Source organism: Manacus candei, unplaced genomic scaffold, assembly GCF_025592945.1.
Source record: "Manacus candei isolate 608988 ecotype Guabito, Panama unplaced genomic scaffold, ASM2559294v1 h1tg000048l, whole genome shotgun sequence".
Taxonomy (NCBI): domain Eukaryota; kingdom Metazoa; phylum Chordata; class Aves; order Passeriformes; family Pipridae; genus Manacus; species Manacus candei.
In genome coordinates this window covers 14,902,052-14,928,682 of record NW_026138096.1, presented here as the reverse complement: position 1 = coordinate 14,928,682, position 26,631 = coordinate 14,902,052, and the positions used below count along the sequence as shown (strand labels likewise).

General features: G+C 47.2%; 1 protein-coding gene across 3 annotated transcripts in view; it reads right to left on the bottom strand.

The window, feature by feature from the left end:
- The window catches only part of SFXN5 (sideroflexin 5), a 98,768-nt gene that overhangs the window by 38,958 nt on the left and 33,179 nt on the right, over positions 1 to 26,631 (bottom strand). For 2 of the 3 annotated variants that reach the window (XM_051798245.1, XM_051798247.1), the window contains exons 4-9: positions 21,403 to 21,429; positions 20,050 to 20,104; positions 17,960 to 17,985; positions 13,306 to 13,359; positions 11,488 to 11,544; positions 10,577 to 10,642 (exon numbers count right to left, since the gene is read on the bottom strand). In XM_051798245.1, the coding sequence (XP_051654205.1) occupies positions 10,577 to 10,642; positions 11,488 to 11,544; positions 13,306 to 13,359; positions 17,960 to 17,985; positions 20,050 to 20,104; positions 21,403 to 21,429 (285 nt within the window). Of the gene's footprint in view, positions 1 to 10,576; positions 10,643 to 11,487; positions 11,545 to 13,305; positions 13,360 to 17,959; positions 17,986 to 20,049; positions 20,105 to 21,402; positions 21,430 to 21,504; positions 21,788 to 26,631 lie in introns of those variants that run through there. The other variant, XM_051798246.1, reaches the window with a different exon arrangement.

Here is a 26,631-nt window from a genome sequence, read left to right as displayed (position 1 = left end):
GCCTCAGTGATGAATTTTGTTGGGTTTGCAGCCTCTGCTTGAAGGTTTGATGGAGGGATTTGACCATGAAGTGGAAGAGCAGAAGCTTTTGAAAGAGCAAAGATGAGTCTGGGAGAGGCACCGCTGTGAGGCCACCGCTAACAAAAGCATTTTACTTTTAGATTCAACGTGATGAAGTCGCTTCCCCACTTACAGTCACCACCCTGCTGGGAACATGACATTAAATGTTGCTATAGATTTAAATCCAGTCTCCCAAATTCCCAACACAAGGACTGGATAGAGGGAATTAATGAGGGTTTTGTTTTCTGCAGTTTGGAAATTGCTTTAGCCAATCTGTGAGGTTGGCTCTTTTCTGTGGGTCAGGAAGTGTGGGATGAGGGCAAACAGGTCACAGAGAGCATCTGACAATGAGCAGGAACTCCTCAACCTCAGCTTCCTCTAAGGAAAAGGGCCATTAGCAAGGAGAGGTTAATGAGTTTATTCACATGGGGCTGCCAAAGAACACTGTTGAGGCAAATTCATCACTGAAAATCAACTGCAGGATTATTATTGTGATCCTCACCCTTCCTACAGCCTGTCCCTGATCTGGGATCTACAGCACATGGATCACAGAGTCCACCGGGACTCATCCCACCAAATGTGGCAGAATCACAGAATCATTTGGGTTGGAAAAGACCTCTGAGATCATCCAGTCCAACCATTCCCCAGCACTGCCAAGGCCACCACTGACCCATGTCCCCAAGTGCCACATCCACAGGGCTTTTAAATCCTTTCAGGAATGGTGACTCCAACACTGTCCTGGGCAGCCAGTGCTTGACAACCCTTTTGGTGAAGGAATTCTTCCTAATATCCAATCTGGTGCAACTTAAGGCTGCTTCCTATTATCCTATGGGCTCCCTTTGCAGCTCAGCACAGAGAAATGAGCTTTTTGAAGGGTTTTCATTCTTCTCCCACTGGTTTCAGTGCAGTACTGGATTGAGATATTCATAGAATCATGGAATGGTTTGGATTGGAAGGGACCTTAAAGATCATCCAGATCCACCTCCTGCCGTGGAACAACTTCCACAAGACCAGGTTGCTCCAAGCTCCATCCAGCCTGGCCTTGGACACTTCCAGGGATAGGGAGTCATCCACATATTCCTACACTGTGACCTGGATTAGAGGACAAATCCAGTTTTTTCAAATTGCCTGGTTTGTTGAGGTTTTTTCCTCCAGAGCACTTCCTTGATCTTGCTGATGGAGCATCCCAAAAATCCAGGGGAAGCTGGACACAGGGATACATTACACAACAGTTCCTAAAATCCCGCAACACGAAACCAGGACCAAACACCGTCAACGGGAGAGAAACCTTACTCAGGGCTCTGTTGTGCCTCTGGGCACCACTCTGCCTTTCCTTCATCCCTCTTCCTCAAGAATTCCTGCTATTTATTTTGCCACCAGGTTTGTTTTCAGCATCAACAACATTATCTCAGCAGAAGGACAATGTTTGTGATGTCGCCCCACCTTGAAACTGGTACCACCAAATACCATCACACAGACCAACACTTCTGCTTCCTTTTCTTTCCCTGCTTGTCTCAAAAACTTCCCACCTCACGTCCACCACGACACAAGTTTTAAATCAGAAATTTTTTTTAAAAAATCCCTGATTTCCCCCCCTCCTTTAATTAAGATTTTTGAAGCCCGAGAGATGGGGCTTCTGAATGCCTGAAGTTGGCAGGGACCAAACCATTTGCTAAAGGTCTAACCCTGAACCTCTTAAACCAGTTCTAGTGCAGTAAATACATTCAAAAAACCCAGGAAGTTATTTCACTTCATTTTGAGAGGGAATTTTTATAAAATATAGGAATATTAAGAGTTCAGGGAGCAAGGTGGACATTGGTTGGCAGGTGACACCACCGAAGTGTCACTGAGCAGCTCTCCACACTTTGTTAACTCTGCTGGGGAAACCACCACTGATTTTAGGGATTCAGCTTTGGGACAACCCTGACCACTGCAGTTGGAGCCAGCTGCTCCAAGTGACCTGAGAAGTCCACTTGGAAGGAGGGATTGGCTCCAAAGAAGCTTTTCCTTCATCCCTCCAATCACCAGATTGCTGGATTCGAACACTAATTGCATCTGATGAGTCCCAAACAGCCAAGCTGAAGAAAAGAGCATTAGGAGAAGGAAGGAAAAAACTCATTCATTAGGGCTGGGAGGTGAAGAGGCTGGGAGAGATGGAAAACTGGGCTGTTTCCCAACTGGAGCTTTACCAAGGCAAGGAGAACAGAATGGAGGAGTCTAAGGGAAGGGAAAAGCAATAAGGATCCGTGTGGAGAAGGAAGTTAGAGAGGAGCAAGAGTGTGGAAAGGAGGAAATGTCACACCCAAGATGACTGGAAGAAGGGATGACCACAACAATCCCCAAGTGGATTTTTCCATGGGAAAAAACGATGTAGTCTCGAGAAAGAAGGAAGATTGCAGGAGAGGCAGGAGCAGGAAAACAGGGGATTCATACTGGAAATGAGACAAACTTGGTTTGGAAGATGATGGAGAAAGGAAGACAGTGGGATGGATCCACGCCTGAAACAAGAGATTGTTGCCTCAATATCAAGTTTTCCATGAACCTGGGCCCTGCACCACACCTGGGTGTTGTGGGGCTGGGCAGGGGCAGAGGGAAACGGCATCGATGAGAATAACTTTGCTGGAAACAAAGAAACACCAATGGAACAAGAGAGAAAATGCTGCAGAGAAGCACATGGAGCTAGGGAGGCAGCACTCAAAGAATTACAGAACAGTTTGGGTAAGAAGGGACCTTAAAGACCATCTGATTCCACTCCTCTGCCATGGGCAGGGCCACCTTCTACTAGCCCAGGCTGCTCCAAGCCCCATCCAACCTGGTCTTGGACACTTCCAGGGATGGAGTTGGCAAGGACCTGGTGCTTGCCATGTAATTCTAAATCCAGAGGCAGGATGGGAAATGGCTGCTACAGCTCCAGTGATTTATGGGATCAATGGAGAAATTTCCAAGCTGGCTTTCCAGTCTGAATGATCCAGCCAGTCTCTTCTGGTGCCTGAACACAGCATCTGTGAATCCACAGAGAACAGGAGCAGGAACAGGAGAGTTTTGATTCAGATTTTAGAGCCATTTAAAAGCAGCAAGCAGGAGTTTATCACCCCAGCCCACTGTGATTTTCCTCCTGCCCCTGGCTGCCCAGTTCACCTCCGTGGAGGCTGCAGGCCACGCTCCATCCTCTCCCACCCCTCACCCTGCTTTGCACCGACTTCCTCCGGCTTCCAAAGGTTCCTTGCCCGCCCTAAGTGAGGGACAGTCCTGAGGGCAGTGGGTGGCCTCCTGTGCTGTCTCACAGGCTGATTATGGGCCTCACACCACATTCACAGCCTGTCAATGCAGCCTCACAGACAATTATCGGGAAGAAGGAGCTGGGATTAGAAAAATCCACAGGGGCACCTCCACCTACGGAGGAGAGGGAAAAATTGTGTGTGTGTGTGTGTGTGTGTGAGTTCAGCGTGCAAAGGGAGCAGGGAAGGAGGAACAGTCCATGGATTGAGGAACTGATGGCACAGGAGCTGACCCAGAGCAGGGATGCCCTCCCTGCCAGGCTGAATCGGTCCAACAGCTCCTGTCCTTCCTCACACGGGGAAAAAAAACCCCATCAAGATCCTGATCTTTTATTGCTCATTAATTTTATAAGTGTAACGAATCAGTCCAACTCTAATTTAATTAAAGTTCTTTGATTCTCCTTCTAGCTTTGGTCAGAGACCCTCAGGCATCACCTGGATGTGACTCCTGGGGATGGTCCTGTGCAGGGCCAAGAGTTGGACTCCATGATCCTTGTGGATCCCTTCCAGCTCTGCATATCCTGGGATTCTGGATTAAAGCTGAGCTGTGGGACTCAGGGCTCCAAGGGCAGGTAATGCCAAAAACAACTGTGACCCAACCACTGCAACACTAATATTATTTTCCAGAGATAATCCTGTGCTTGAAGAGTCTTCACCTCTCAGCTTCCTGAGGAGAAATCAGATATTTTGGCTGAAATCCTATGTGGTCGTGAATGTCTTGGGTTGTAAGGGATGTTTTCCAGCAAAACCCCCTAGATTTTGCAAAATGTTGATATTTTTTTTTTTTTTAGGGGGGGACAGAAAAATCCAACTTGTTTAAAAATATCACTTTTGCCATGTCCATCTGTCCAGAAGCAACAACTCAACTGCTGCAGCTGCTTATCGGATGAAAACACACCCAAACCCACAAACCAAGATCAAGAGTGTCAAGGGTCCTAAAACTGATCTGTACAAAGCTCCAGACTAGCAGGGACAGTGTTTCCCTTGCAATTTTCCAAGAAAAAAAAAGTATCATGGAATCATAGAATCGTTTAGGTTGGAAAAGTCCTCCCAGATCAAACGAGTCCAACCATCCCCCAGCACTGCCAAGGCCACCACTGACCCATGTCCCCAAATGCCACATCCACAGGGATTTTAAACCCCTCTAGGGGTGGGAACTCCACCACTACCCTGGGCAGCCCCTTCCAATGCCTGACAACCCTTTCCATGAAGAAATTCTTCTTGATGTCCAACCCAAACCTCCCCTGGAGCAACTTGGGGTCGTTCCCTCTCCTCCTGTCCCTTGTTCCCTGGGAGCAGAGCCCGACCCCCCCTGCTCCCCCCTCCTGTCAGGGAGTTGCAGAGCCAGAAGGTCCCCCCTGAGCCTCCTTGTCCCCAGGCTGAGCCCCCCCAGCTCCCTCAGTTGCTCCTGGAGCTCCAGACACAGGACACCTCAGCAAACCAGACCAGAAATGTGAAACTGCCCCGTTTTTCTCCAGTTTTCACCCAGTTTGGTTTTATAGAAATTCGAGTTTAACCCCATAAACTTTCAGTTTGTGAAAGCACTGGGTGTGCACCCTGCAATAACCCAGAGCATCAGTAAACTGATCCCACTGGCATCAGTTCCCCACCTCCACTGCCTTGTCCAGAGTCAAGGATTTAGGATCAGGAAGCAAGGAGGCACGTCTAAAATGAAAAGACCTGGGTCTACCTGTGAAGAGGTGCTTTAAACACCCTCCTGTCCCACCAGCAGTGACTCCAAGGTGAGTCATTATAGGAGCTGACAAACCAAAGTTGTTAATGGCATTAATCACCTGATTTTTTAAGGCAAGGTTACCCAGTAATGTAAGACAAAAAGAAACATCCAAGTGCTGAGCAGGTACATTTTAAGTGTGGAGATCAATGCAAAGCATCCAGCCTGGCTGGCAGTCATGGTTACTGACACTTCATCTCTCTCTCTCTCTTACACAAAAGAAGACAAAACACCTACTTTTGTCAGAATTTAGCTCAGGTTGCTAAGTGAGAACAACATATTTATTTGTCTCTGTGCTGACAAGACCACAAATCCCAAACTTGGACTTAATAAAAACATTGTTAGAAGTTACAAACCCTGGTGTGTTTGAAAGGGGAAGGAGGGAGCTTGGGAATTGGGGCAAATCCCACCATCCCTTCACATCAGCGGTGTCTGATCTCACACACATGGTTTTGCTTCCCCTTTCACTGGGGGAGAACTGAAGCCCTGACTAAAGGGGAATCCCAGAATAAGCTGAGCTGGAAGGGACACACAGGGATCACCCAGCCCAACCCTCAGCCCTGCACAGGCCCAGCCCCAAGAGTCCCACCCTGTGCCCCAGAGGATCAGCCAAACCCTCCTGGAGCTCTGGCAGCCTTGGGGCTGTGCCCACTGCCCTGGGGAGCCTGGGCAGTGCCCAACCAGCCTCTGGGGGAAGAACCTTTGCCTGAGATCCAACCTAAACCTTGGCTGTCACGAGATGTTTCCTGGTTAACTTACACCTATATAAATAAAACACACTCTGTGTCCCTGCCAGGCTTCCCATGGTCTAATTAGAGCCCATCCTGTCATCAGGAAAGCCCAATGCCAGCAGCAGGGATGCACGTGGCACCTCCAGGGTACGTGGAGTGGACAACAGATGGACAAGGAGGTGACACCTGAGCACAGAGCTGAGCGAAAACATACGGGGAGATGTGGAAACGCGGCCAAACAGAGCTGGCAGGAGAGAGGAGACCCCTCAGAGAGCTGGCACAAGGTCTCCAGTATCACAAGGAGCAAGGTTTGGAGCTGCTCTTGGCAGAAGTCGAAGCCACGATCGTGGAAATCGAAAAACTGAGGGATAAAGGTCTGATTTCAGGACGACAGCGCTGATGGAGCCACTGTGAGATGCTGTGAGGAACCCAAGGACTCATCCCCACGGGCTCCAGGTGAGGCAACCCCTGGGTCAACACCCCCAGTCACCAATTTGAAGGTCTGAGCACCAGTGGCAACCCAGAGACCAGAGAGTGGCTTGTCTGATTTAATTTTCAATCGTTTCATGGTAGCCCCAAGAGTCCCTTCTGACCTCACACTGAAGTTTGAGTCCGATGTCATAGCACTGAGTCAGAACCAAAAGGGATCAGCAATGACACAGAAAATGGAGTTTGGATCTGAAATCAAGAATCAGAGAACCCTAAAATGGCTTGGGTTGGAAGGAACCTCAAAGCCCATCTCACTCCACCCCCCTGCCATGGGCAGGGACACCTCCCACTAGACCAGTTTGCTCCAAGCCAGGCCTTGAACACTTCCAGGGATGGGGCAGCCACAACTTCTCTGAGCTAAAGAAACCTACTTTTATATATATAAATAATAAAAATAATTAAACATATAAAATTTTAATATATAAAAAAGCAATCATTACCAATAAAATTGGCTTTCTGTAGCTTTTTTAACCTTTTAAAAGTGGGGAAAAAAATAGCAGAGTAAGAGTGTGTGTGTGTGTGTGAGCTGGAAAGAGTTTCTGCCTAATTACAAACCCTCTGATCTGTACAGCTCTTGGCACTGGAATATTTGGGGAATAGAAAAAAAAATCCCAAACATTTAAAACACTGCTTGGTCTTTCTCAAGTCTTTTTACTCCTCTCTGCCTTTGTTTGCCTCGTTTAGGAAAACCAGCTGGTATTAATTAAGCTTCATACACCACCATCAGGAACAGCAGCCAGATCTGAGAAAATAAAGCCTAATCACAGGAATCCACTCAATTGTTTGGGAAAAAAAATAACAATTATGGCTCAGAACAGCGGTGAAACAGGAGCTATCAAAGGAAAAGGCAGGAAAGAGGCTGGTTTATAGAAAATGGGATAAAAATAAACTATGATCATAGAAAGAGAAATTTTAGAGGGTGTCCAGAGAAGCTGTGCTGGTCCATCTCTGGAAGAGTCCAAGGCCTGGTTGGATGGGGCTTGGAGCAACCTGGGCTAGTGGAAGGTGGCCCTGCCCATGGCAGGGGGTTGGAACTGGATGATCTTTGGGATCTCTTCCAACCCAGACATCTTTTCCAGCCTTACTTCAAGTGATTCCCTTCACTTGAGAAGAAATAAAATCCTGGACCCCGGCAGAGCTTTCCTTGCACAAAGCTCTGTGTGAATCAGGTGGGGATGGGCGTAGGTGGAAAGAAAAGGGAATATTTGGGGGAAAATATTGAAAAATATCAAATGCAAGAATATTGATTCCTCCCTAAACTCACTCCAAAAGGCTGGAAATCAGGAGTTGTGGATGTAGCACTGGATCTGAGGGAGAAGAATCGCCCCTTTCTGACAGGGATTCCTCTCTGTCTAAAACAGGAGGAAAATCAAGTTATTTCCAAAGATTTCCTAAGATTTCTCCAATTGCAAGACACATAAAGCCAAAATCTGCTCCTTGAACAAGCGATTTGCTTGTCCCTCCTGTAAAAGACAGGGAGGATGAGGATCAGGGGAAGCACAATCCCAGGTCAGCTGCTCTGTCCCTTCCCGAGCCTTCTCCCGCGTCCTTTGCCAACTGCAAACGTGGAAGGGGCTCACTTCAATTAATCCTGGCTCTCCACAGCCCACGGGAGGCTCACAATGGGAGCTGATTTGTTGCTAACTGACAGCAGAGACCGGTTAATGAGGGCTGAGGACTCCACACAATGAACCTCAGAAACCCAAACTCCGCGCTTGAGGAGACACCGGTTATTAATCCAGGTGTTTACAATATAAAAAAATCCCTCCCTGCTCTGCAGGGTTTTCTCCACGTTGGGAATTCAGCAGGGAATAAGGGCTGTCAGGGATGAGGAGAACACAAGTTATTCCACAGTAACACAGGCAGCAGGAGAGTCCCCAAAGGCTCGGCTACGGGGACATCAGCGCACAGAGACTTCACTGTCACACACCTCATGTGCCACAGCCTGCTCCACCTGGATCTTCTTCCAACATCAGGAAGGAGAAAGCACCTGTGGAGCCTGCTCCACGTGGAAGAAGGCCTTCTTCCAACATCAGGAAGAAGAAGAAGAACCCGTGAAGGCTTTTGCCCTTCTCCACCCCCCTCAGCTACATCCATGGACCTGTGGAAAGCTCCTGCCTCCCTGTAACAATATTCTGACCCCCAGAGCTCTTCACACTCACCAAGGGAATTCCAGTGGATCTGGTGGCACAATGGTGGCACTTGCAAGAAGGCAAAAACACCCTCTGGTAGGAGGATTTCCCCTTGCATGAGGCTGAAATGCTGCAATTTTATCATCTGCATGTCTCAGGGGAGCTTTTCACTCTGCTTTCAACATGAATGTTTCTCACAGCACCACTGATGGTCCCCCCTGCACTTTGAACACGTTGTTCTGCTCCAACTTCTTTGCAGGATCTGAGTCAGCCTTGGAGGAACCAAAGATTTCCAAGACCTGCACCAGCTATCCCAACACGGACACCTCTCAGAGGTTTCCTTACCAAAGCTCCTCAGGGTGCCAAAACTCTGCCAACACGACTCCTCCGGGTCTCCTGCCCCTCTAATCTGCCCCTGTTGCTGAAATGGAGAGGAGCATTAATGCCAACAATGTGGAATTTTCATCCCTGGAGCCGTGCTGGGGGTTGGGAGGCAGGTTGTGAGTGGCAGCAGCGTGTCAAGCCGGAGAACTTCGCTTTAGTAATTCACAGGGTGGGAAAATGCTGAACTAAGGACTGAGGAGGACACTCAAGGTCTCCCATGGAAGCTGTGGATGGAAAACACAGCGCTGAGGTTGGTGGGATGGGGATTTGGATTATACTTCAGCTGGAAAAGCGTGGATTGGCGTGGGAACAGCTCCGTGGGGTTATGAAGTGTGGGAGCTCACACTGATGCCAGGCTGGGCTGTGCAGGGTTAATTCTGCAGTGAAGGGGTAACAGGGGGGATACAGAGCAGGCCAAGCCAGAAACACGGAAAACTATCCAGCAGATGTGTATCCAATCAAATGGACAGTTCCCCCTCAAAACCTCAAGGTACTTCAACAACTCTACACCCTTTGCAAAGTTGTCTGGCAGCTGTGCAAGAAGCAAAATCAAATTTTCTGTGGCTTAAGAAAAAGGAGAAAATCTCAGACAGGGAGAAAAAATATCATTTTTGGTGTTTGCTGTGGGATCCTTAATGTTCCAGCAGGAAAGGTACAACCTTTTACTTCAGAGGCTTATTTGAAAACCCGATGTAAGAAATAACTTCCATGAGTTGCTCCTGAGAAATGTCCCTGTCCCTTTGGGAATGAGCTGACCCTGCTACCAATGTCAACTTGTGCTACTGGGAAATAGGAGTGTTAAAAGTCAAGAGACAGGGATTTTAGTGATGTTGAAAGCTCCTCTCCTACAGGTTACTTCAGATATGACTTTAGAGGAGGCCACAGAGCTGTTCCAAGGGCTGGAGCTCCTCTGCTCTGGAGCCAGGCTGGGAGAGCTGGGGGGGTTCCCCTGGAGAAGAGAAGGCTCCAGGGAGAGCTGAGAGCCCCTGGCAGGGCCTGAAGGGGCTCCAGGAGAGCTGGAGAGGGACTGGGGACAAGGGATGGAGGGACAGGACAAAGGGAATGGCTTCCCACTGCCAGAGGGCAGGGATAGATGGGATATTGGGAAGGAATTGTTGGTTGGGAGGGTGGAGAGGCCCTGGCCCAGGTTGGGCAGAGAAGCTGTGGCTGCCCCTGGATCCCTGGAAGTGTCCAAGGCCAGGTTGGAGCAACCTGGTCTAGTGGAAGGTGTCCCTGCCCATGGCAGGAGGGTGAGACTGGATGATCTTTAAGGTCCCTTCCAACTCAAACCATCCCATGATTCCATAATAAGATCTGAGCACCGTTTCCAGCTTGAAAAATGTCCACAGGCAAAAGATGCAATTCCGAGCACTGTGGATCGAGGTGCCAACCCAGCAGGAGAACATCTCCAGAGTCCTGCCTCTCTTCAGCACCTCAGCTGCCACACCATCACCCTGCAGCCTCAAAGTGTCCATTTCAATTTGGAACAGGTAAATTCACCCCCAGTTAATGGATAATTTGATAATTTGAGTTCACGGGGCAGCAAAGCCACGGCGCAGGGAGTTCTGGAAGCACTTAGAAGTCTCCCTCCGGGGAAAAGCTTTGGCATGCACGGACAGACACACCTCAGGGTTACAATATTTCTGGTTATGAGGGCTGAATTCTGTCAATTAAAAGGCAAAAACATGCTTGGCAACCCAAACAAGCATCTCCAAAGCACCGCGGCGCCGCCGCAAGTCACGAAATAAAGAGATATAAAGCGTTACCCACTGCTATTGAGACAGCACTTATGACAGCTCCCAAGTAGCCCTGGATGAACTTGGATGTCGGAGAAGGCTTTGGAAAGAAAAAACAAAACATATTTTCAGTAAACAAACTTCTGGTTATTAAAATGCAACCAAGTTTTTTCGGGGTTGTTTGTTTTTGTTTTTTTTTTTGGTTGGTTTGTTTGTTTGTTCTGGTTTTATTTGTTTTAAAGCACAGACAGGTTGAATTTTGTCATATTGTTCTGTGACACACGGTCTGTCAGCAAGCAGAGAGGCAAGAGCGAGGGAAACCGTGGCCCCATGAGCGAGGTTAAAGGGAATGGAAAATTAATTGGCATCAGAAAATTATAATAATAGCAGCTCAAAGGGAGGACGGGAATGAAATTCAGCAAATGGTACCAAATTAGCATTTTTACCCTCTAGTGCTGAACCCCAAACTCGCCACATTAAATATTTTGTCTCTGAAATGTTATCTCGACGAGCTGGACGGTTTCCAGCTCGGCTTCCCACATCCTGACACGGGATGAATGAAGGCTAAGGGAGAAGGAGGAGAGCGGGAGCAGCCCCGCCACTTCCCGGCAGCGCAGACGAGGCCCTCGGGAGCCGGCAGCGTGCTCACGGAGACACCTCGTGCTGTCCTGTCCCAAAAACCCCCAACACCACTTTGCTCTGTGCTCATTTGCATACCAATTAAACCATCCCACCCCAGCCTGAACCACGACCTGGCTGAGCTCGGAGGCACCGAGCGTCTCGTCGCTGGTGCTGCTTCCAGCTGAGGGGTTAAACTGGGAGCCTACACAGGAGAATGGCCAAGCTATAAATTCCTCACGGAGTTTCCATTAACAGGGAAGAGACAGGGCTTCTGTTGCCGTGTCAAAACAGCCCCGACGCGCCACATATGTTGGGTCTCCTCACCTTTGTCGCGTTGCGGTTTGCATAGTTGACGCAGGCGTTGTGGCTCTGATTCAACCACTAGAGAGGGAACAAGGAGAGACAGGCATCAGCAGGACTTCAGGAAAACAAATGGATCTCCTATAAATGTGGGAGTTCTACGGGGAAAATTCACCTCCCTGGTGACGAAGGTTTGCGGATGGTCTGCGTGTGGTTTAATGGCCTTCAAAGTGAGGGGCGGGAATCTCTCAGTGCCCAGTGGGCAGCTCTGCTCTCCTGGGAGCTTAATGTGCAACTCCTCTCCTGGCCCAGTCCACCTCCAGTGACACCTCAGTGCTATTGATCTTTATTTTCACGGAATCACAGAATTATTTGGGTTGGAAAAGAACCTCTGGGATCATCGAGTCCAACCTGTGACCCATCACCACCCTGTCACCCAGCCCAGAGCACTGAGTGCCACGTCCAGTTGTTCCTTGGACACCTCCAGGGATGGGGATTCCACCACCTCCTTGGGCAGCCCATTCTAATGTCTAATCACCCTTCCTGTGAAGAAATTCTTCCCGATGTCCAAGCATCAAATCCATCCTGCTGTTGGGACGTAGCAGGAAGCCCAGCAGCCGTTTCATCAGTCACTTATGGAGCTCCAAGTTTCTCACACAGAGGGTCATGGGAGGCTTCAGGTGAGGAACAGGAGATGAGCAGCTCTACCAGCTTATGGATACAGATGGCATTAAAGTGGCACTGGAACAGAGAAGCTGTGGCTGCCCCTGGGTCCCTGGAAGTGTCCAAGGCCAGGTTGGACAGGGCCTGGAGCAACCTGGGCTAGTGGAAGGTGTCCCTGCCCACGGCAGGGGGGTGGAATGAGATGGTCTTTGAGGTCCCTTCCAACCCAAACCATTCTGTGATTCCAACACAAATGTCTAAAAACAGGTGGGAGGAGCTGCCTGCAAAAACCTGGAGGAGCCAGGATGTCTCCAGCCACTCTCCCACTCCCAGCAGGTGAAGCCACAGGGCACAACCTCCAGCTAAACCCACCCGACCACAAGTTACCGGCACCTTCCGACAGATTCTCGGCTCTGCCGTGCTTTTAACACACCAGGCAGATCCCACTCTGCTCTGATGTTCCTCAACTGCATAATTCCCTATCGTCACTTACACTGCAGACAATAAAAAGACATTCACCACCGAAAATAAGGCTGAAAATAACTTGTTCCTCCGTCTCAGTGAGTGCTGAAATCGCACTGAAGTGGCGTGTTTACTATGGATATAACTCATTCACGTGCACACCTCCTCCCCTTACTCCTAATTCCCAGAATTTTAGTGGGAAATTACACCAACACCTCCCTACACACAGACTATTTTTTTCCCCAAAGCTCCTGTAGCGAACTGAAAGCAGAGGTCCTTGGCTTTGCAATGCACAGCTATTCCCAAAATTCCTGGGAATGGGGCCTCCTGTCACCCCTAGCCCTGCACTTCCAAGGGGAGCTCACCAGGGAAGATCCAAACTACACGACAGGGTGCCCACAAATCAGCGGACGTGTCAAAATTTTCTTTCTGTTTACATTTACACCTGTACCAAATGGGTTCAAAAAGCTGATTATGAAATTTTGGACCATTTTGCCACTTCCTTTGTGATGGCAAAAGCAGCTGTGGGATAAAACGGACCCATATATTGGTTTATGGTCCCTCCCAGACCTACCAAACCCTTCCCTAATTATATCCAGCCACATCCTCTTCCTAAACCACGACCAGAGCAGAACAGCCACGTGCATCAGTTTGTCCTCCAGGCAAAATTCCACTTTCCTCTCCCCTACATTCCCCACCCATCCCAGCAGGTGCTACCTGCCAAAACACAGTGGATGCCAGCGTCTGGTTGGGCAAGAGGAGACCAACAACCTGCAAGAGAAGAGATTTTCCCATCAGTAAATGCTCTTTTGCTTTGCTCTCAGTGCTCTTCCAGGCATGCAAACAGCCAAGCTTATTTCTAAGCTTGAATAAATCCATCTTCATTTGTGGCTTTATTCAATTTTAGTTATTGAACTTCCCATCAGCCTCTTGCCTCTCAGTTTTCCAGCGGTGATGTAGCTGCCCATGAAAGCTTTGCATCTTTAATTACTGCTTGTAATACACCTTGAAAATACTCTGGCAGCAAAGATCAGGTCGTTAAAATACAATCAATTCCTTAATCCAGGTATTTCTGGAGGAAAACACAAACGTTGCCTGAAGGCAAGAGTTCAAAGTTGTCACTACTGGCAGTGAACGGGGGAGGGGGGTTTCCGATTTTCCTTTGGCACATTCCCTGTTTGAAGCACAGGAAAGAAATCCCATTTGAACATCTGAGGACAGGAATGCCACCTGGAAGCACATGTGCTCCTGTTTGGGAGCCTGGATTTTGTTTTAAGAGCCTTGTTGATGTGTCATACCCTCAGCTGTGAAAACTCCTGCCTGGGTTACGAGCCCGGGGTGACGATCATCGTCTCCCAGAGGCTTCCAGCAGCTTGTCCCAGCACATCTGGCCAGATGTTCCCAGCTGCTGCCTGAACTGAGATGCCACAGGCTTTGCCAGGTCACCCATCTGAGGTCACACAAGTGTATTTTTCCTGTAGAAGTCCTCAGAACATCCTTGGGACGTGTCTCACTCCACCACATGGACACACCCTCTGCAATCCACGAAAGACCCATCTGTGACACACAAACTGCCTTGTTTTATGGCAGTTTTTCCTGTTTCATGGCAGTTTTTCCTGTTTTATGGCATTTCCCCCTGTTTTATGGCCACTTTTTCCCTATTCTATGGCAATTTTTTCTTTCAGAGCACGAGAAGTCGAAGGAGAGGAAAGGGGTGCAAAGCAAAGGGACTCCCAATGATAAACCCAACAAATGAGGACGGGATGACGAGTTCTTGGGTAAGAGACAGGTAAGATCAGCTGCTTCCTAACACCACTGTCATTTTATCCCCTCCTGTGCCTTAAATGCCTGCTGTTTTCTGAAGAAGACTGCTGCAAAATCGCAAGGAGCATAAAGACTGAGCAACTCCTTTTAATTCCAAACACATTTATTTTCAGGACACTCACGTCTCCGAGGCATCTGGGCAAGAAGGCTGTGAGCTCATCCCCACCCTCAGACCATCTTCTCCACCGTTTCCCTTTCACTCCTATTCCTAAAAAAAACAAAAAAACCCCGCAAGAAAAACTTCCCCGCCGGAGAGCCCTGAGAGAGCAAGGCTGAGCTGGAGCCACCTCGGCACATCTGCAGCAGCATCAGTTGAAGAGGAGGCAACTTCAACCCCTCCGGGAGGGAGAAATACCAGCGAACAAAAGGGTAGCGGGGTTGGGCGGCCTGATTTCGTTCGCATCTCTCCTTTTTTCTCCTCCTCCTCCTCCTCCTCCAGCTTTTCCTCCCACAGCCTTTGGTGAAGTTGCAGCTACTTTTTTGTGCGCTGGCCGGGCGCCAGCCTGTGCGAGTTACACTAATTTGCCGCTTCCATTCAGCGGCCAGAGCTCGTCATTAATTACTCCGTCGCCGCTCGCAGCCAAACGAATTCAACAGGCGAGGAACCTCCTCACCCCCGGGAGTGACTTTCCCCCTAAAGCCAGCGGGATAATGAGGCTCCGGAGGAGCGGGAAGACGGCAGGCAGGGACTCACATTGTCAAGCTGAAGGCTGAGAGCCGAGGGGGTGGGTGGGGGGGGGGAGGAAAGGAAAAAAAAAAATAAAAATAAAAAATAATACGGGAAGGAAAATAAATAAATAAAAAAAAAGAGCACCCAAAATCTGTATGACTGAAAGAGGCACGTTTAAATGCAAACTCTCCATATGTGCAAGAGTCTGTCAAGAAATGTACAATTTCACTTTTAATTACTGTCAGGGGAAAAAATAACTAAGAAGGAAAACAAAATACATGGGAGGAAAAAAAAAAAAAAAAAGAAAGGTTCTAAACACTAGAGAAGTATCAGCCACGAAATTTAATTGGTGATCAGGTGTGAACGTCCCTTTATGGCCCCAAAGCCAGGGCCAAAGCCACTGCTTGGACATCTGTCAGCTCTGAGCAGCCCAAGCTCTTCTATTCCAAACCCCAAATCCAAGAGTCATCTCACCCCTAAATTAACCTGGGTCTTCAAGGGCACCTTAAAACCTCATCAAGACCGTCCCGGTTTTAAATGGATGGGGAAAATAAAGGAGTTGAAAGCTGTGAGTGGCAGCTGAGCACAGCTGGGGCGTCTGCTCCCTCTTCACCAGCCGGGTTTGAGGCTGAATTTCCTAAACCCGGAGAAATCTTCCTCCCCTCGGAGGAGGAAACACAAACCCAGGGTAAAAGGCTGGGTAAAAGGCTCCAGCCCAGCAGCTGCTTTACACCTCTCACCCCTCCAGCACAGGGAGACAATTCCAGTGGCTGGATTTGCTCCCTCCCGGGCTGAAAATGGGCAAAATGGGTTAAAGCCAAACTCTCCCTACATTTACATCCCATCCTGTCCCCACAAGTGATCCCGGGGTCAATCCCTGAAACCTGGCACAGAAAGGATGGAGGCTGAAGGGAAAAGCAAACAGTTGTAACCGAGGGAAGAGCAAACAGGATTTGGATGTGTCAGGGGAGCCGCCGCCGGGGCCAGAAAAGAAACGATTATTTTAACAAGCCCTTAATCTCTTTCACAATGAGCTCAACCAGACTGAATTATTTTGCATCGGCTACCGGGGGGGGGGGGGGGGGGGGGGGGGTTTGGAAATAACCCCCTCCCCGGGCACAGCCAGCAGAGTGTATTGACTGATGGGCCCTAAACCTGCTCATACACACCCCGAGCACGTCTGCACGGGGGGGGTTTCGTTGACCCCCAACACCAGCAGGGCTCTGCGGGCAAGGACGGCCAGGCTGGCTCAGCCCGAGCCCGGCACAGCCTCTCTTGAGGAAATCCCATCCCCCCCCTATGTGAAATACAAGACTCAAACTGTTTTTATGCCGGAGCAGGCTGCCAATTTTGTCACTAAATTTCACAGATCGATTGGCATAAATGTTACATTTTAATTTTAACATTTGAAACGTTTGGGTTTTTTTTTTTTTTTTTCCTTCTTCTTCTTCTTCTTCTTTTTTTTTTTTTTTTTTTTTTTTTTTAAATGACAAGAGGTTCCAGTTTATCCTTTTCAGATAGTGAAATTGGGCTCATCTGACAGCTCTCGGCTCCTCTGACAGCTCTGGATTTGGGCCGATTTCATTGTCAATTTGATCGTTAACTCATTTTTGTTTAACCTTTTCTTTTAAAATGCCCCACACAAAGTTGCCACCAAACCTTTAGGCACCACAACAAACAGCGACAGCCACGATGGTCCCTGTTTTTAGGACTTCCAATCTTGTTAACACCCTTTGGGAAGAGGTTGTTACCTTTAACCCAGTCTAAGCCACGGTCCACTGGGTCTAAGAAGATTAAATTTAGTGTATTTTCCTCTTTGAACCATTTTAATGAGTGATCCAAAAAGCTGAACCACGAGCTGGTGGCTTTGAGGATCAACCACCTCCTGACACCAAATTTTGGGGCAAAACTCTGGGCCTCAGTTTCCCCGTTCCCACAAAAACGGGGTTGATGAACCGTTCCTGTTCCCGAAGACCAGCTGAGGTTTCAGCAGGAGGAAAACAGGCAGAATTATCTCCCTTCTGGCTTTTGCTATCGAGAGCACCCGAAGGCTTAACAAATCTCACAATAACAAGTACAAACTCCCAACACTCTCAGGAATAACCCCAGGAAAACGCTCAGGGATTTAATTAATCAAGACGGGAGCGCACGACGCCGGCCCCGCCGTGCTGGAGCTCGTCACGTTTGGGAAGAGACTTGTAAATCATGTAAATGTGAAATAAAAGTGTCCAAAGCTGAGAGCTGAGAGTTGCAGAAGTTGCATTTTGCAGGCGATGAGCTCAGCTTGGTCTTCCCTTTCCAGAGGGAAAGATGAAGACGTTGGAGGAGGCTGGGGGAACGATGTTGAATAGATCAAGAACCTCAAGCAGAGGTTGGGTTAAGAGATAAACAACCTGACACAGAATAGATAAATAACCTGAAAATATTAATAGATAAAGAGCCTCAAGCAGAGGTTGGGTTAAGAGATAAATAACCTCATACATAATAGAAAAATAATCTCAATATATTAATAGATAAAGAATCTGAAGCAGAGGTTGGGTTAAGAGATAAATAACCTCATGTATAATAGATAAATAAATTTAATATATTAATAGATAAATAATCTCATAATAGATAAATAACCTCAAGCAGAGGTTGGGTTAATAGATAAATAATCTCACATACAATAGATAGATAAAATCAATATATTAATAGATACAGAACCTCAACCAGAGGGTGGGTTTTACATGATTAAACCCTTGTTAACATTAAGTGGGAAAGGTGGGAATCCTGTGGGAACATTTCACGAGGTGAGAAGGTGGAATGTGGAGAATTGTGCTAAAAAATGCATTTCTTGGTGCTCACAAACAAAGTGGGGAGAGATGTTAAAATACTTACGATGGGTGTTCCAAAGGGAATGTAACCTATTGAGAAAAAAGAGGTTTAATGAGTTTTAATAAGTGATTTTGGGATGGAAAAAAAATCCCACCTAAGACATGTCTCAGTTTAGGGAAGAAGCCACGAGCTGCTCTCACTTCACCACCTCCACCCCACCACGGGGACATCTCAGACCTACAACAACTGGGAGCATCCTCCTGATCTCTGTCCCATCTCCTTCCCATCCTTTATTTGCTTTTCTCGGGTTCTAAGGGTTTCCCTAAAACTCCAGCCATCTAGATGGAAAAGGTGACTCCAGCAAACCCACTCTGGGCCTGTTGGAACTTGAGAGGGGGTCGTGTTGTTGAGCTGGACGAGGCAGCCCCACCTCACATCAGCAGAGCACAGGGATGGGAGCTCAGAGCAGGACCTGCTCCATTGGCACCTGGAGGAGCCAGATCCTGCCCTGGTGGTGCTGACTGAGCTGACCCAGTGGATTCCTGCCATGGAAAGGGGGAGATCCTGCCCCCCTTCCCAGGCTCAGGCAATCTGTTCCCTCCCTCGTGCCAGCTCTGTTGCTCATCAGACCCTCCCACAACCTCCCCCGACCCAGCTGAAAACTCTCCAGCTCCTTGTGCCCCTTCCTTTCCTGTTGAGCCTGGTCCCAGCAGGAATAGCATCCTGAAGATGCTCATGAAGCCACCTAAGAAGCTGCAGAGCCCATCCCAGGTAAGGAGCAGGACCATGACACCCTAAGTGGGACCTCCCTCTTTCACCATCTGCTTCATCCACCTCTCCACTGGTGAGGAGAGCTCATTTATTTCGAGGTGAGGTGAAAAACGATGGGGCTATAAGCTGAAGAAAGCGTATTTTCATCACAGAGGAGAGAGGGACTATTTTAATCCCAGGTGGAGGTTAAAGCTCTCTAATACAGAGACAAGTCTTTACCCCAAATCTTACTGAGCGCCACGAAAATCAAACATTCCTTCACATTTTTCCCCCGCTAAGTCTGCCAATTTCTGTGCTAATTATAATTCATCTCTCTGACTTCCACTAGAAGGTCTCAGAGCATTTTTCCAATATTACTGAATTAAACCAACATGGATCCAAGGAAAGGGCTGAGACCTGAGAGGAAGAGAAACTGGAAAGACAAACACGGAGCGAGGCGGCAAAGCAGTGGGTCCTGGAGTCTCTCCTCTCCACCCTCAACATCATCCTTCTCCAGGGAACTGGAGGACAAAACCCACCAGCCCTGTGATTTTTTTTTCCCCTGTGCCCAGTATTCAGGAGAAGATGCTCCACCAAAAAATATGGGAAAGGTTCTGTTTATTTAAATAGATCCGTCAGGAAGGGACGGATTCACAGCTGTGTTCAACCCACAGCAGAGGCAGCTGTGGACTTGGGAATGGCAGCCCAGTTAAGCCATGGAGAAGCTGATCCTCCCTGGAATTCCAGTGCCATGGCTGTTAGGTATCATCACTCGTGGAAAAAGAGGGCTCATCCCATGTATGTAACATCATATATGTTGGGCATGAGGTTCTGCCATTTCCTACAAAATTAAAATGCCCTAAATAGTGACAGATGCCTCAAAAATGCTGGAAAAGGCACTGCCTTGAGTCCATGTGAGAACAGGAATTTCCTCTCCCCTTCATGAGGAAAGGAGGAAATGTTAAGGAAATAAGGAAAGGAGAGGGAAGGACAAGAAAGGGAATAAGGGAAAGGAAAGGAAAGGAAAGGAAAGGAAAGGAAAGGAAAGGAAAGGAAAGGAAAGGAAAGGAAAGGAAAGGAAAGGAAAGGAAAGGAAAGGAAAGGAAAGGAAAGGAAAGGAAAGGAAAGGAAAGGAAAGGAAAGGAAAGGAAAGGAAAGGAAAGGAAAGGAAAGGAAAGGAAAGGAAAGGAAAGGAAAGGAAAGGAAAGGAAAGGAAATTATTAAGCACTAGATCTTTCAGAGACAATTATCATCCTCATATTCCTTACTTGCAAAGGGATTTTGGTGTTGGAATTACTTTCTGATCTTGGTCTAAATGTTCCCAATATGCAATTCAAAAAGAGGGAGAAAAAACCCCAACATTTTGTACAAATTCCCAGTAAAATTAATGGCACAAACCATACCTGACATTCGGAAAGGCATGAAGATGGTCTCGTTTGTGTCGGGATGGATGATGGCCTGTAATAATTTAGCACAAATTAATCACTTAGAAGTAAATAACTTAACCTGAAATACAAAGAGTGGCTCTTTCTTGGTTCTATAATGTCCCTAAAGGCCACCCACTGCTGTACCTTAACCCCAGCAGGGAAAAGGGGGGGGAAAAGGAAAACTATTTTCTGGCCCTGCCTGTTTTCAGCATCTCCACTGAGGTGCAGATCAATGTCCTGGCTGAACCTCTGCCACAGGAAAGATGGGAAAAGCCCTCGGTGTGGCAGAGGGATGGGCAGGGATGTTGGTTCAGGAGGGGATGAGGATACAAATCACTTTATTCTGAGGAACATCTTTCCCATCTGCAGATGTGGATTCAGTTTGAGAAACATCTCCTACACCTGTAGGTGTGGATTCAGCCTGAGGAACATCTCCCACATCTCCAGGTGGGGATTCAGTCTGAGGAACATCTCCCACACCTGCAGGTGTGGATTCAGTCCAAGGAATATCTTTCCCACCTGCAGGTCTGGATTTAGTCTGAGGAACATGTTCCCAATCAGTCTGAGGAACATGTTCCCCATCTGCAGGTCTGGATTCAGTCTGAGGAACATCTTCCCCATCACTTTGAGGAACATCTTCCCCAACTGCAGTTGCAGATTCAGTCTGAGGAACATCACCCACATCTCCAGGTGTTGTAGGAAGCCTAAAATGCTTCTCCAGGATGAGATGGGATAAAACCACACAGGTATGACCCACTTTAGATGTCACCATAAGGGACATGCAAATAAAATCACACACAGGATTCAGATTTGCCAGATAATCTGACTTTTACGGATATCCACAGCTCCTCAGCCAACTGAGGTGGCTCTGGACAGCCCAAATTCCATGGAAATCCTAAATCTGGCTCATTTGACCCATTTTTTACCCAAATTTTCCAACGAGCCCAGGATGCTGCACTGGCATTAAATGGCTGGGGATGAAAATTCAATTCCCAAAGGATCCAGGACGGTAGAGGAGGAAGGCACAGCCACGAGCCTTCCCAAAGAACTGTCAAACTATTTTCAAAAGACTGGAGACAAGAAATCTCTTGACTAGACAGGAAGGAGAAAATGAAGACATCAAAATATATAAATATATTTATAAAAAAAAACCCAACTCCGGCTCTTTGGTGGCAGAGTGTTCTCTGCATTTACATTTCCATGGCAAGGCAAAACAGCAACTGGCAAAGGGAATAACAGAGAAGAGGAAAAAGGGGAAAAGCTTAGGGAAAAGAGGGAAAAGCAGCAAGAGCTGAAAATAACAAGGAAATATTAAAAAAAGTGTATTACCTGTTTGATTTTTTGAGCTCCCCACAGCTAGAAAAATAAAAGAGAATATTAAATTAAAAAAAAAATTAAAGTGTAGTTTTATCCCAAACCCCAAAGATTCACCTTTTAGCTGCTGGAGTAAATGAATGTGAGGGATTGGTACGAAACACTCATTTTCTGCATCCTTGCAGGATGTATTTAAAGATCCTTTACACGCCCCGAGCTCCTCGAATCTGCGTGGACAGCGAGACCAGCAAGGCAGAGACAATGTTTTATTTGTATTGAATTGTGTTGGTAAGAAAGAACAACAACAGCCAGACCTCACACTCTTGAGCTGAGCTTTACAAAATCGAAAATCCTCTGCCACACGTAGGTCTCAAGGTAAATTTAGCACAGCCCCTCCTCGGATGAGCTTCCTGCGGAAATCGAGGCTTCCAGGGAACAAAGGTGGAGCAATCCCTGCAGGGATCTCTTCAAATAAAAGCTGGGTTTAGAATAAACAGAATAAGCAGCCCTAGTTTTCTTTTTTTTTTTTTTTTTTTTTTTTGCAGGGAAAACACACTGAAAAATGCTCGTGGAGAGGAAAAAAAAAATAATCTCATTTTAACTCTGCCTGTTGCTTCCTGACAGCGCCAAAATACTCAGATCCAGCTCAGATCACAGAGATCGATGAGCACTGAGGAAGAAACATGAGGTGCAGGTAGGGCTAATGAGGAGACCCACAAGACCAAGAGATGCTCTGGAATACGCACAAACCCACAGTTAATAAAGGCAGAGGGTTTTCCTCCAAGAATTACACCGAAATGCAAATTAAAACCTCCAAAATCAAATGAATGTTGATGTATGCGATTCTAGACACGGATGAAAAGCCAGGGCTCAAAAACACCACAACAGATAATTCTAGAGATGGATGAAAAAACCAGGACTCCCATAAAATATCACACCAGATCATCAGTTTTGCTCTTAAAAACTGTTCTGTTCAGCTCAAGCCTGGCTTCATCTCCCCGGCACCGGCGGGTGTTCCACCTCTGTCTGACAACCACCGTCTATTTTTGCTCTTCCCACAGGTACTTGGAGCTGCTAAAACCACCCTTTAACCTCCATTTATAGGAAAAAAAACACAAAATCGCTGCGAGCCAGGAGCTGTTCCCTTGGCAAGGCACGTTTGCCAATCTTTTAACCACCCTCGTGGCTCTTTTACATCTTTCCAATTTGTCAACATCCTCTTGAGTCGAGGACGCCAGAAACCAGACAAATTATTCCAACAACAATTGTCCCGGAGCCAATCCAAGGGTAGGATAACCTGATGGGTTCTGCTCTTGCTGCTGATAAAGCTGAAGATGGTGATGGCTCTTTTTGGCTCGGGGAGCTCACGATTACCCACCAAAATCCCGACCCAAGCGCCCGGGTTTATATTCCACAATAGACGCCCACGCTCCAGGTCTCATCATTTTTAGGGGATTAATTAAGCCCCATTCTTCTCCTGAGGTTTAGTGCCTTCCCCAAATATAAATACTGTTGGAATAAAGTAATTAATGCATTACAAACAGCATAATTGCTCTATTACAAATAGCATAATTTGACCCACTGATAGCAGCCACCCCAATGTTTCACTCCAAATTCATCTCACACCCCAGAACTGAAGCTCTGTGATGAACTCCATCATGATCAACGAGTTACTGGAATATCTAAAGGTCGCATATCCACAGGCTTTTTCCTGAGGAAAAATTCCCTTTTTGAAGAAAACCATTATTCCCCATTTTTCAGTCGGAAAGCAGAGGTTGGAAGGACATGAAGAGACGCAGAGACAAGATGGATCCAACCCTCACCAATCCTAAAATCCCAGGGGTGGGGGGCTGCACACCCAGACAGCTACCAGGGCTTTTCTGCACCTGCCTGAGAACTTCCATGGGGTGAAGGTGGAACTCCTGGAGGTGCAGGTGAATTCCCAATGTATCCCAGTGGCTGCCCAGAACTCGCCTCTCCTCAACATGCAACGAAACCACGGGATTTTCCTCTCCAACAGCAAGCACTGACACAAGCAAAAAGGAAGAGGGATGGTTTCCCAGCCAGCTCCAGGGCTTTTTTGGTCAAATTATCTAATTTCATTAATTGATCCCAATATTTATGCCTTTTCCCACTGCAGTGCAAATATTGTTAGAACACGCGATTTCATTACTTCTCAGAAAGAGACTTTACAAGATGCACCTGATGAGTCACCTAAAGATTCTGCCAGCTCATTTTCACTTTTTTTTTCCTCCTCTAATTCATTTTCTGTCTGCAGCATTTTTCAGTAGCTCCAGTTCCCTGACGAGTCTTGCCAGCCAGGGGGGCTCGTTGCTGAAGCGAGTCTCTATTTTTGCCCAGGGATTTCATTCACGCTCTCTCCGGCCATCTTGGAGAGGCAGCCAGATTTTGATCTCATTTACACCAGTGTGAAAGCAGAGAATCCTCGCTGGAGCACATGGAAAGGCTCCAGATTTGTGCTCAGTTTGCCTTAGATTAAGTCTCTCATTGCTAAATATAATCAGGCTGGACTGGGAGGGTCTCCTGCAACCATTATTTTCCTTTGATGGCTCAAAATGGTAGATTTTAGGGTTTTACCATCAGTCCTAGATGGGATTACACCAAAGAAGTCCAAAGGATAAGGAGCAGAAGGGTTGGAGCACCATTAACATATTCCATCACCAACCCCACCATTCCAAGTAGCCAGCAATGGATGAGCCTCTGACCTGTGGCCATTGGCATCTTCCACCAGGGCAGATCAAGCTCTGATTTTGATCTCATTTACACCAGTGTGAAAGCAGGGAATCATCACTGGAGCACATGGAAAGCCTCCAGATTTGTGCTCAATTTGCCTTAGATTAAGTCTCTCATTGCTAAATATAATCAGGCTGGACTGGGAGGGTCTCCTGCAATCATTATTCTCCTTTGATGGCTCAAAATGGTAGATTTTAGGGTTTTACCATCAGTCCTAGATGGGATTACACCAAAGAAGTCCAAAGGATAAGGAGCAGAAGGGTTGGAGCACCATTAACATATTCCATCACCAACCCCACCATTCCAAGCAGCCAGCAATGGATGAACCTCTGACCTGTGGCCATTGGAATCTTCCACCAGGGCAGATCAAGCTCTGATTTTGATCTCATTTACACCAGTGTGAAAGCAGAGAATCCTAACTGGAGCACATGGAAAGGCTCCAAATTCGTGTTCAGTTTGCCTTAGATTAAGTCTCTCATTTTTAAATATAATCAGGCTGGACTGGGAGGGTCTCCTGCAACCATTATTCTCCTTTGATGGCTCAAAATGGTTGATTTGAGGGTTTTACCATCAGTCATAGATGGGATTACACCAAAGAAGTCCAGAGGACAAGGAGCAGATGGGTTACAGCACCATTAACATATTCCATTACCCATCCCACCATTCCAAGCAGCCAGCAATGGACAAGTGTCTCCAGCCTGTGGCCACTGGAATCTTCCCCTAGGACAGACCAGGCTCTGCTTCACAGAGATGTCCTTCATGGACAGGGAGGAATCAGCTCCAGGACTATTCACAAGCGGTCTCAGAACCAGCATTTCAGGACTCCTGGGTGAAATTTCCATCCATCCTTCCCAGGATTCTCTTTCTGTTACAGTTTTTTGAGGAAGAGACACTCCCCACCTTGTCCACCACCTACAGCAGAGCTTTAAACCCCCTGAGCTCTGGGGTCTCAGCACAGGGAGGACATGGAGTTGCTGGAGAGAGTCCAGAGGAGGCACCAAGATGATCAGAGGGATGGGGCACCTCTGCTGTGAGGAAAGGCTGGGAGAATTGGGATTGTTCAGCCTGGAGAAGAGAAGGCTTTGAGGTGACCTAACTGTGACCTTCAGTGCCTGAAGGAGCCAACAAGAAAGATGGAGAAGGCCCTTTTCCAAGAGCAGTGACAGGACAAAGGAGAACAGATTCAAGCTGAAAGAGGGGAGGTTTTAGGTGGGATATGAAATTTTCCTGTATTTAATAAGAGGGAGGTTCATCTCTCAAGGAGAACTGGTACCCTCTGTACTGCTTTTATAGTGACAGGTGTCAACTCATAGATTTGGGTTGGATGGATTCTTTAAATAACACTCCATTTTTTATTTTTTTTTGGAAAATTATCTCTAAGCTACGATTCTGCTGCTAAATAAAGGAATGCTAATGAATGTCCTGACAACCAAAGATCATTTCTATTCCCCAAGATTTATTCCAGCCTCCATCTCCTCGTCACGGCCTTGGTTCTCTTCAGACTGTGGTGGTCTTTGATATCCTTCCTTAAACATTATAAGCATGTGATGTTTCTGTATAACTGAGTTCAGAGAATCATGGAATGGCCCGGACTGGACCTTAAAAATCACCTCATTCCAACCCCTGCCATGGGCAGGGACACCTTCCACTAAACCAGGTTGTTCAAAGCCCAGTTACTCAAAGGCTGGTGGTTGTTTCACCACCCTCATTGTAAAATTTATTCCTTAATTCTAACTTTAATCAACCCTCCTTCGGTTTAAAACCATTAGCCCTTGTCCTGTCATTTAAGAAATGATCTTAAACCCATGGGTCTGTGCTCTGGACATGCCACACCAGGAATAATTCTATGGAGAAAAGCCCTTATTGACAAAACATACATTAAACACACATAAGGACAAGGCACAATTATAGCCAAAGAACTAATTAGGTAGATGAGCTCAATGTGTAAGAGGAAACACAGTGGTTTAAGTCCTGCAAAGTTAATCCTGTTTGGTCAGGCCTACCTGTGTTAGACTCTGCACCATCACACTCAAACCAACTTATAAAATTCCCTGAGCAAGGACAAGACCAAAGAGGAAATAATTGGAAGAATGAGCATTTTTAGTTAATTTATCTCAACTGTCCAGCCCAGTGGACACATGGTTCTATCTCAATATCTGCTGATCCCCCTTCCTGCTCCATCAGGGATGTTCTTCCACGAGATTCCCCCCTGCACCCACCAGATCTTGATTTTAATAAGGTAACAGCCCGGAGTTTGCACCCCTGTCAGAAACTGCCAGGAGTTTCACACTCTGGGAGCTGTGAGGTTTATTAAAGCAAAGCTCAGCTTATCTATCCCACACTGAATTCCAAATATTGGGTGTTGGGAGCGGAATGTGTGATGCAGCAAAGCTCGTTCTGAGGAAGAGCAAACTGCTGTCACGTGTGTGGCCCTTGGGAGGGACAGCCTCCAAATCCAGGTGTGCCTTCCCAGTAACCCAAATTGTTTAA